The sequence below is a fragment of the Eurosta solidaginis genome, chromosome 1, assembly GCF_040869045.1.
Source record: "Eurosta solidaginis isolate ZX-2024a chromosome 1, ASM4086904v1, whole genome shotgun sequence".
Taxonomy (NCBI): domain Eukaryota; kingdom Metazoa; phylum Arthropoda; class Insecta; order Diptera; family Tephritidae; genus Eurosta; species Eurosta solidaginis.
Genome location: NC_090319.1, coordinates 4,906,296 through 4,917,958, shown reverse-complemented (window position 1 = coordinate 4,917,958; position 11,663 = coordinate 4,906,296). Strand labels below are relative to the sequence as shown.

Below are 11,663 nucleotides of genomic sequence, written 5' to 3'. Positions count from 1 at the left end.
TTTTCCACATAGCTCTCTCTTTATCAATCTTATGTGTGTTTGTATATTATTCTCTTCCTGTCCTCTTCGCCCCACATACCTGCACTTGATCGTCACTCTCCAAGCACTTAAATGTGCAAAGCGTGCCCGTATGAGCAAAAGGCTCAAAGGCCCGAAAAATGCCCCTCTTCTTTAACTATTCCATTCTAGTTTACTTTAACCTCAATTTTTCTTCTTATTCTTGCCCATCTCTTACTCCATTTGTTTCCCTCCCACACTCACTCCAACTCTCACTATCCATCCACTTCCACTCTCGCTTCCACTTCCACTATCACTCCAACTCTCACTCCCTCTGCACCCCCACCAATATATGGGGTCTTTATAACACATTTTGGACATCTTCTTCAAATAATTGCCAAGATAAAGCGAATTTAAATTTTTTCCAATGGGGAGCGTGACACAGCCTACTTTTCAAAACCATAACGAACGAAACAAAAACAAAATTATCGAAATCCGTCAAGATATTTTTGAGTTTTAGAGACTAATGCACAGCAATTCGTTTTTATATATGTATAAAGATTTGTTAAGGTAAAGCGGTACCAATTACATTTTTCAAACTAACAGAACTATTCAACATGGAAGAGTGCGAAACCATTCCTTCTGTCAACTTCAGCACATCTTCAAGGCATGTTTATTGTTTCGTTTTACCAATTTCATACATCACAATTTTGTTAATGAAATAAACAATTTTTCCTTTTTACACAGAGTCACTTACTTCATTAACGAACATCCGTCAGCAGCCCCATAAAAATATTGCGCCTTTTATAAAAAAATAGTTAAAATGAATAGCAGCCATTTCCTCCTTAATTTTAAAGACAATCGAAATAAAATACATGCGCCACTATTCATAAATGCTGCACCTAACCACATATGTGTTATTTTTTAAAAAGCCATATTATCTATTTCTGGAAAAAATATTGCATTTTTCTGCTTTTCTCTATTTTCTGTAAATTATTGAAGATAATTAATTTTTGATTGTCTTTTGGATCATTGACAATAAAATCCGACATACCGACTAGATTTTTGACTATTGGGCATTCAATAAAGCAATGTTGAGATACATGATGCAATCACTACAGGTGACTCATAGTGCAATAATAAAGGTGATATCAACAACATAACCTCACTTTTTCGGCAACTCTATTTGGTAGTATTTACGTGTTGTATAACAAAAGTAATGAATTTTGATTGCTTAATTTTTCGAACAAATTCTTCAAAGAAATTAGTTTTCTGGAAAATTTTTACTATATTCTGTTGGAGAATACAAAGTTAAGTTAATCTTTTTGTCTGGTAGCGGCTTATATCGTTATTATATTTCTAAACGTATAATAAAATCTACTCCAATCGTAGTAGAGTTCAAAGGCAGTTATGTATGATAAATATGCATGCCGAACTTGTCAGAATACGGGAAAACGCCAAAGGGATGAGAACACCTCGATATTCATTCCATTATGAGGTGACTGACGTTGGAAGCTTCTCTTTCTAATCCGCCATCTTGAACATCCACTCCGAAACTCAATCTGCCTCTTTGCGAAACTACTTTTTCATTCAGAGGAAATATTGTAGTACAAACCATACAAATCAATTATGCTGAAAAAGTATGGATCGTTCAATTCGGAAAAATTTCAGGATCACTTCGGAATTATTTTAGATATCATTTCGGTGAAACTTCAAAACTATTTCGAGACTGTTTGGGGACAATTTTGGGACAGTTGAAGTATCCGTTCAGCTACACTTCGGGACTGTTTCAATTCAAAACTATTTTGAGACCAATTCGGAACAATTTCAGGACCGTTACAGGATCATAAAATAATCCCAAAGTTTTCTTGAAATGGTTCCCAAATGGTTTCGAAATAGTTTTGAAATTATCCTGAAGTTCTTGTTCACAGATAAATTTTATCAAGGCAAGGAAAAACCACTTATTAATAGACATGAATTATTAATGGCTTTGTTTCGCACACTTCCATACTAACGAAAATGCTTAGTTTTGCTGCAGAGATTGGTTGTACTTCTTTAAATATTTTAAGTTATTGATTAAGCGGGGAGGTCCCTCACTGTTTTTTAATATATGAAGACATTTGTTTGAAGCAATTTTTAAAATTTTCAATTTATTAAATTTGGGAAAAATTTAAACAATGTGCCATGAGGACGGACAAGGCAACAGTTATTTCGATTACACCTTGTAAATATCTCCAAAAGCCTTTTCTCTCAGGAGTGCGATTCGAACCCGCTTCTGCGAACACATTCAGCCAAGTAATGCCTTTTTTGTTTTGCAACTTATTTCCAATTGGATTCTTTTGGATAGTTTATTCTTTGCGCAGTACATAGTTGTGTATGTAACAGTTGAATCTTCGCGGGAGTGCGGGTTCAAAAGATTTGCAAGGTATAATTGAAACAGCTGTCGCCTTGTCCGTCCTGATGCCACGTTGTTTAAATTTTTCCCAAATTATCAATTAATTTTTAAACTCATTTAAGTATCAACATATCATTTCATATTTAAAAAAAATCGCACATTTGTGAACTGATTTGTTGCATTTGTTTTGCACAATACTGTATGATGTATAAATCAAATTTAACACATCTAAATCATATGGAATTTCTTAAAATTTTCAATGACTAACCTGTTTTTGAAACACCATTCATCTTTAAGTTCTCAGTGGATGATGATACCGAAGACGATGTCGAAGTCGAGACTGAACCACCTTTGCCGTTGCTGTGATGGCCATTGCCATTGGCTAATAATTCTTGAGCGGCCTCCGTATTTGAACCAAATGGAATGTTGCTCCTCATGTGATTCTTCGCGGGTGTCATTGGACGTTCTGGTTCACCGAAGAGACGTTGGTACGAATCAACTTTTTGCTGTCCGCGACGTGGCTGATCACCTGCGCCAGAGCACGGGAAGCGCATTAAAAGTTAGCAGCGAAGATAAATATTTTGGTGTTTTTTTTTTACATTACAGTCATACGCACAAACGGAAGAGACAAGAAGTTAGTGGGGGAAAAACATACAAAGAAAATAGAAAATTAGTTTCGAAGTCAGAAGTACATACATATTATATAAATGGAACGAATATATGTACCATATACTTTAATATTATTATATGCATACATATTTGAAAATGTAGTTACATAAATAATATTCTTGATTACATAATAATAAATATAAAAGATTAAACATTTGTAATATTAAAAAAAATTTAACATAAAATATTAAATACGCCATGTGGTAAAGGGTGAAAATGCGTGTGGCAGTGTAGCTGAATTGAAATTTTGTGATTTATAAACGTGGTTTTGTAAATGTGAGCGTGCTTGAAAGGTAAATACTTAAATAATTCAATAAGAATGAAAAATATGTTTTCTTTTGACTATTTATTTGATAAAAAGCTACAAAATTATCAATACAGGAAGCACTTTAAAAGTTTGTAAAATTTGTTACGTGAAATTTATATCTTCTATAACGATGAAAATCTTAAGGCCCTGCCAAACTTGCCATATCCACATCATATAAAGCAGCTAGTTCAACCAACCCTTTGTGATTGAATGCAAACGGTTATTGGTGACATACATACCATAACGCATTATTTATAACCTTACATAGCCCATCAATTGATTTTTGGTTCTTCGTCATATCCATAGCCTATTAATATTTAAGTTGGCGAATTGATCCTCTTTTTTGATATTTTATTTTTTGTTTTATATACTTTTTACGCCATAACTTATTATTTGAGCAATTCGCTAGTAATGATCGGCATTTTCTTTTTTTAGGTTAGCAGCATGAATAATCGATAACATCAGGTATGGTTAAGTAATAATGTGGTTATAACTACGACGTTATGATTATGGCATCTTTGCCAGGACCTTTAGCAAAGTCTGAACTAAAAACTATTGTTAATGTATGTATCTATTAAGGCCGGACGCATTACGCCTCAAGATCTGCACACGAAGTTACTTTCAAGCGTCGATGCAAAAATAAAACAAAAAATATTTTTTAAATTCGTCACTGAAACCAAATTAAAATAAGTAGGGAAAGTTGTCTGCGGCCGTGTGTAGGGATATAAAAAACAATTTCTACCTTATTACACAAATTTACATACAAAACAATTTTAACAAACATCTTGTTCTTCCTTTCGTTCAAGCCAAGGGGAATTATACAAGGTCAGGGCAAAACGAATTCAACCAATTCGCCGTGCAGAAGTATGTCAAGTCAAAAGAAAATTTTCATTGATTTCGATTAACTGACATTTTGTTGTATACCTTCGTTGTATGGAAAATAATCAAGAAGAAGAAATCAGCTGTTCAGATAACAACACCTGGTACTGAATTAACGCTTTGTCGATTTCATGCAGTTCTCGGGGGCCCGTATTACGTTCTACGGTCAGTGAATGAAAACGATCTTCACTTAAACGAAACTATCAAACTATTTCTAAAAACTATATAGGCAATTCACAAGGTCTCCTAATAGAATCCGCCATTTCAGAGCTATTGTGATTTAAAAAATGAGTTTCGATCACTGATCGTAAAACGTATTAAGGGCCCTGGTCCAAATATTTCTGATATCAATGTTGTAAAATGAAATTGAGGAAGATTTTTAAAAAGGAGGTAGATGAGGTAGAAAAGGAAACGTGCAAAAAATGTGGTAGATCTACCACAATTGTGGTAAATTGGCTACACGAATGTGAGCGCGGTTGTTCACTGATTTCCTTATTTTCTGAGAAAAAGGAAGAATATCCTAGTAGTATGTTTACCTGTTTCTTTATTCTTATAAAGGTTCGAGCAATGGACTCCGAAAATAAGAAAATATCATACAAATATTTTGTATCTCTGGAACCAATCGCGTTAAAAATTCAATGCAAACATTTTTCATAAATACGGATTTTGATGTACAGCTTGTGAAAGTTTTAAATTTCCTTTTGAAAAATGTACGCGGAACCATGTCCTTTAAAGATTTCATCAAGGCTTAATCGAAATTTTTTAGGAGCCAATAGGGCGGTAATTTGGACTATTTATCTCCTTGAATATAAAAAACGATTCTACGTTACCGGCGAACTGAACATATATAAAATATATAAAATTACTAGAAGTTGTTCTGCCCTAAATTTGGCCTATTTACATACATTTTAATGAGCTTTTTCCGTCTAACTCTGCCCTCCCGCCCTCTTTACTTTTTCCTAATCCTTTTATTCACTCCCCCCTCCGTCTTTTTCGGTTCATCTATCTCCATCTTCGTCTCATTCTATTTATTTCTCAGTCTTTTTCTCAGTCTCCTTCTCCTTCTATCTTTTCTCTTCTCTCAAGTTCTTCTCATTCTTCTTCATCCCTTATTGCCTGTCCCAGAGGGTGGTATGTATTTTGTTCCAGTCCCAGTCCCAGTCCCAGTCCCACTCCGAATCTCAACATCAGTCCGTCTCTGCTCTACTTCCCCGAAAAAAGGATCGTAAATACTAATATTACTAATATAGGCAAATTTATATACCAAATTTCAGGCAAATCGAATAGGACGTATGTAAATAGGTATGTTTGAACAAAATCGACGGACGCATCTCTTCAAACACCGGCGACCAACTAACACACATTTTAGCCTTTCTTTTAATATATATAGATTTTTATTTTTCACACCACTATAATATTAAAACGAAATGCAGATATTCGTTGCTTTTGAAATTCGGCTTAAAAATTGCACATGGAACAACTAAAGACCCTCCTGAATTTAAAAAAAATGTCTTAGCACCTGAAATCACGGGCCCCCTCAGAAACCCCGGCCCCTCTCGACGGCCCTGGTGATGTGCTATATATATATATATATATGTATGGAAAGTTAAATAAGCACGTGCACAAACATATCCATACCAACTGAAAAGAGGTGCACAACTGCGTATACGTAACATTTTATTATTACGTATAAACCAGGCATGCTTAACCAACGAACCGATATCATTTCGTTACGATAATTAACGTTAATAAACGAAACAAAGTCATTTCGTTTCGTTTATTAACGTTAAGAACGTCAAATTAACGAAATGATTTTGTTTTGTTTTCTGCCCTATCAAAACGAAATCAAATCGTTTATGTTGATTATTAATTTCAAACTATGCTGGCAAAGCTGATTGATGGCGGAGTAATTAAAGGTGAAAGCATTAGCCAAGCTGATTGCAACTTTTCTCATGAATTTTGACAGTACGAACATTTCTCAGAGTATTTTTGACATTACCACCAACGAATTACACAAACAAATTACATGGAGTTTGTGTGTGTATGTCCGCTCCCTGTTACCACCTTACGGCTTCACCATGGCTATAGCATTGCCAGCACAATTCAGACATAAAGTATCACGTTTTTGTTAACGTTTTTAACGTTAACGAAAGCTTTTCGTTTCGGTTAAAAACGAGATACAATTTATCTTGATAATTTCTTTATCGATAATATTTCGAAGTGTTTAAACAGAAACGGTGGAAATTTTTTGATAAACGATTAGCTTAACGTTAAGGTGCATCCCTGGTATAAACAAATAAAAAAATTTGCAATAAAATAATATTGCGACTATAAACTGAGATACAACATATCCTATCTCTCAAGTTAGAGCAAACTACACACGGGGTGCAAAACAAATTTAAAATCGGTTCAGTAGTTTAGGAGTCCATCGCGACCAAAAATGTTGTGACACGTGTTTTTTACATATTAAGATAAAAGAAGAAAATAAAGTTATGAACATATGAAATTTTGTCTGGGCTGTGTTGTTCCAGCAGGAGCGAAAGTGCTGTGCTACCCTTAATTTACGAGCTAAAATATTCAGTAAATTTACGAGGTTTGAGCAATTGTTTTTCATATTTCTTCGTCGTATTTTGTTATTTTTTGTGCCAATTTTTTACTCTGCTTACTGATGCATGCTATAACTTCGCAATGGGGTCATCTTGCAAGACAAAGCGAATCCCCCTATTTTTTCGATCAAAGTTTTTTTTATTAAAAGAAAATCGACTGCTTGTTAAATGGCTGCTTTGTTTCCAAAATTTGGGGAGTAATCTGTTTCCTCTATATTTGCACAAATTTGCAACGTACCAAAGTATCTGCATTTCAGACATGCTATGGTCATGACGTACCTACTTCCATTTTCGACATTGCTAATAGTTTAGTGCTGTTATCGCTGCAGCGTACTCCTGCAACATTGTTGATTCATTGTCATTGCTTCGTTACCGCTTTAACCGAATTTGCAATTTACATACTCAAAACGTAGGCAGGTGGTCAGTGGATAATGTGTTGAGTGTGTTCGACGTGGATATTTAAAGTCAATTACAATTCACAATAATTCGTGAACTTGAATACTTTCTTTTGAGTGCATTATTTATGTAAGTAGCCGTAAATTGGAGATTTTACTGTCAAATATGCGAGACGCTTGGTCACAATATTGAGGAGGCGATTTTGTGCAGTCGCTTCGTTAGTTCAAGCAAGCTAAAATTATGAATACGAACACACTTTCCATATTTTACTTACTTGAGATTCAATATTATTTAATACATTTTATTTTATCAATTTTAAAACCAGATATAACGCATACTTATTGCCTTGCGCAGTTTGGAACGCTTAGGCCGGAGCTATGTATATTTTCTTATATTTACAAGTACGGCAAAACAGTTAGTAAAAGTGTCGAATAATGCTTAAAAAAGTTAAAAGTAGGTGTATTATACGCTTTTAATAAGAAATTTTGTCAGATCCGTCCATCTTTCCATACAATTCTTTAGCTGGATTAGTAATAGTTTTGTTTTCTTTAACTTCCAGTAGAATTTAAAAATAAAAGAGTTTGTAGCCTCGTGGCATTTAAAGTGTTTCAGAGTGAAGTTAGTTTAAACCACCCAACAACAAGAAAAAATATTATTATTACATAACAACAACAACCAAAACTGGTAAACCACAAAAAGAAAAAATTCAACAATTGAAAATTGTATAATCTTTACAAAATACGAATATTTATATACCAATGATATAGAATCTGTGAGCTCCTTGTCGTACTGCAAAGACATGGGAAAGGAAAAAAAAAAAGAAAAAAAAGAAAAAAGAAAAGATTCTCATTGAATAATGGCATCGTTTTATTTCGGCTTTGCAAAACTTACGAAAAAATTAATTATAACAACAAAAAATTAAGTACTTAATACATACTAACAGCATTTATCTAAGACGTATATGATATTTATTTGAAAAAATAATGAAGTTAATTGAATAAGCAAGCTTAGCCTTTTTGCATAGATGGTACATACATACATATGTACAAAGCGAGAACATATAGTAACAAATTGCATTAAAAAAAATATTTAAAATTATTTCAATTTTCATCTATAGCATGTACATTATTTCTTTACTCACAAGCGATAACTAGTTAACTCGACTAAAGGAATGTGTTTAGAAACTATATAATCTACATTTTACTTTCATTTTGTATGTAATTTTCAGCTTGCTTATGAAATATGGTCTCATCCATAAGTTACTTGACGCTCATTTAGCTACTTTTCGTCAGCGTGACGCGTGACAAAAATGTATTTATTTTTTTTTTATTTCTCCAGTTGAATGTCAAAAACATACTTCGCCAGAATGCCAAAGCAGCTAAATAAAGTAACAATCAGCGGGTTTCCTTCCACCACCTGTATGGTTCCGCCATGATAAAACTGCTTAACTAATTGACCCGTTTTTTCAAGCTCGCTTGCTTAAAAATGCACCCAGACATAAAGTGCTGTTGGCGCTACAGCTGCTGGCGTTTGTGTATAATTTTTTTGATGACATTTAACAAACGTCGAATAAGCTGATTATCGATTGCGACTAAAGTCTTATGAGTATTTGTTTCTTTATATTAACTAGCAGTACAATGTTCCTACACTATTTGAAATAGAAGCTGAAAAGCTTGGGTAGTAGAAGAAACTAATAGTAAGTATGAATATTTAGAAGAGGTGTACCCAACGAGCACATTTTTAAGAATTGCGTCAGAAAAAAATAGTGCATGCATTCTCGAAAAGAACTCTCTTAATAGGAACATAAGATTATAAGCTTTTATGAGAAAAGCTTTGAAAAACATGGCAAATAATATTACGGAAATCCCATCAGCATTCGCAATAAATATGTGCAACAAAAAAAAAAACATCGTGAAGAAATTGTAAGCCTTTTTGTAAATAATCCGAAATAAAGTTAGAAAAGGATTTGAAAGGAGATGAAAATGTCGAAAATAGTGTAAGCGGCGTATTAAATCAGTTTAAGGCAGATGTGATCGGAAGAAAGGATTCCGAAGAAAAAGATACGTACTGACCGTAAAAAGGCGGAAATTGTGGTCACCATAGTTAGAGAGATATCTAATTTTCTCAGGACGCAATATAGCTCGTATGTTCGGGAGTTCGAAATCATTTGTACGCAGAGCCAAAGCCGAAGCTGCTCTGAAAACGTTCAAAGTTCGAAAAGTACAGGATCGCAATGCAACAAAGAATGGTATGACTAGATCACGAGTAAAACAGTTGTATACAAATTTTGTTCAGTAATATGAATGCTGCGTAATGGATGGTACAACTTAAGTGCTTTCTGGCGTTTCACATCTCCTGGGATAGGAATTTTATGTTGCCGATGCTAGAGGAAATGTTTCTGAAAGATTTAGGACACAAAAAAAGACGATCCCCAAAAAAATGTTTGGTATGGCAGGCAATACGCAGGATCAGCATGAAGAGTAAAACTTTCGTAACTACAGGCATAATAAACACTGAAATCTATATTAAGGAGTGCTGCAAAGGAGGCTTTTTCAATTTAAATTAAAGCAGCATAGTGTATCTACATTTTTTGAAAGTGGAGTGCTGCAATTAGCGAGATCCAAAACGATACCGCGAAAGCTCTGACGAGTGGCATTAAAGGCAAGGTCAAAAATTTTATACTTTAAACTAAGTTTTTTTTTAATATATTAAATTAGTCATAGCTTGAATGAAATTCTCTTTTGTATGAAAAACAGTTTTTGAAATTTGAATAGATAGATATTGAGATATTTTATTTGAGATATTTTATTTTTCTCATGCACTAATTTTTTCTGACGCACTCCTGTCCCGATTGAATAGAATTCTTAGTTCCTCTACAAATACTTGCTTTAATTCTTAGATAAATTTTTTTATTTAAACTATGGTTACCCTTTGCATGCTGCGAATTTCAACTTACCATTATTTTGGATTCCGCCATTTTTGTCACATGAGAAAATATTCGATTGCATGTGATTTTTTACGTTACGCGGAGTTTGTGGTAAGTCAGCGCCAAAAATGTCGCTGGTGCCACCGCCTGGTGGTCTCAGTACCCTAAAAAAAAAGAATAAAATATGTTGTTAATTTTTCATATGTACAAAAAGAAATATTTGTATATACATATACATATGTATAAATATAAGAAACAAGACTACCTAATTTTTTTAATTTCCAAACACATTTTTAAAATCCTTTCACGAGTGGTTGAAGTTGGTCATATTGTTTAATGCTTACTAGCTTGTCACTGATGTTAGGGCTTAGCCCTACTATGTAGTTTAGTGGGTGGACGCGTGCAACCGCCACCGTGCTGTAATTGAAAAGAGCCTTCCCCTTACTAGGCCGCCTTATGAAGTATCGTATCGTTTCGTAGCCTTGTCGCAGCAATTGATTGACAAGCTAAAGTGAGGTAACACAGAGACTCCGATTTGACTTCCTTTGGGCAAATGGCTATAGAAACTTAGAGATCTGAAGGAAAGAAGCTTTTTCTTGTCATGGTCAGAAGAATGCGGAACGAATCAAATAAACGCCTACCAATACTTCAATAATTAGGATAGAATTAAGTTTATAAAGCTGAAAAATATTAAAACCCTTAGGTAGTTAAAGGGATTTTTTTCGGCCTTGGCATGATATCCATTTGTGGTAAATTCTAAGAACGCACCGAACCTGTTTCCTATCATATCGACACGGGATAGAAAAGTATCCCGTATATGTTGTAGCCTAAGCAAAAATAAGACGTAGTCACAACGCTCGAAATGTTGGAGGGGGGGGGGGGGGGGGGGAGGGGGGCAACCCCATTAAGTGGTCAGAGTTTAAGGAGCAGTACTCCCCTTAAAGGAGTATACAAATTTTACTTTACAGTGATACAAATTGTATCACTGAAAACTAACACAGTTTATGTCAGTATAAGGTGTACCTTTAATATCTTAATATCGTGTCACGTTGTTTGTCCGCGATAGACTCCTAGCTGCTTAACCGATTTCAGTCAAATTTGCACACCGTGTGCAGTTTGATCCAACTTGAAAGATGGGATAGCGTTTTTGTGAAGTTTCTTTCCGAGAAGTGGCCCAGGGACCGATCTATTTGAAATATTTTATTCACGGTACGATTTTCCTGTAATTTGGTATATACATATGTAGGCAGCCTTCTACTTTTTTCCAGGAAGAGGACCAGGGATCAATCTTTTCGAAGAAAGTCTGTTCTTGGTTCAATTTACCTGAAATTGAGCATATAGGTAGCTCTTTGCCTAGATTAGTAGTGACACTTCTTTTCGGGAAATCGAGGAGGGACCGACCGGGACTTGACTAGAACTGGGACCGGCACTGAGACTGGGACTAGGAACAAGGGATGGCGAAGAGTAAGAAGAACTAGAGGGAAAAGA

General features: G+C 34.6%; 2 protein-coding genes across 8 annotated transcripts in view; both read right to left on the bottom strand.

Annotated features, from left to right (window-relative positions):
- The window catches only part of Dpck (Dephospho-CoA kinase), a 435,691-nt gene that overhangs the window by 151,419 nt on the left and 272,609 nt on the right, over positions 1–11,663 (bottom strand). The window lies entirely within an intron of this gene.
- The window catches only part of LOC137246915 (microtubule-associated protein Jupiter-like), a 283,516-nt gene that overhangs the window by 7,984 nt on the left and 263,869 nt on the right, over positions 1–11,663 (bottom strand). For 5 of the 7 annotated variants that reach the window (XM_067777978.1, XM_067777944.1, XM_067777954.1 and 2 more), the window contains 3 exons: positions 10,206–10,339; positions 8,006–8,038; positions 2,661–2,921 (listed from right to left, as the gene is read on the bottom strand). In XM_067777978.1, the coding sequence (XP_067634079.1) occupies positions 2,661–2,921; positions 8,006–8,038; positions 10,206–10,339 (428 nt within the window). The remainder of the gene's footprint in view (positions 1–2,660; positions 2,922–8,005; positions 8,039–10,205; positions 10,340–11,663) is intronic. The other 2 variants (XM_067777987.1, XM_067777995.1) reach the window with 1 other exon arrangement.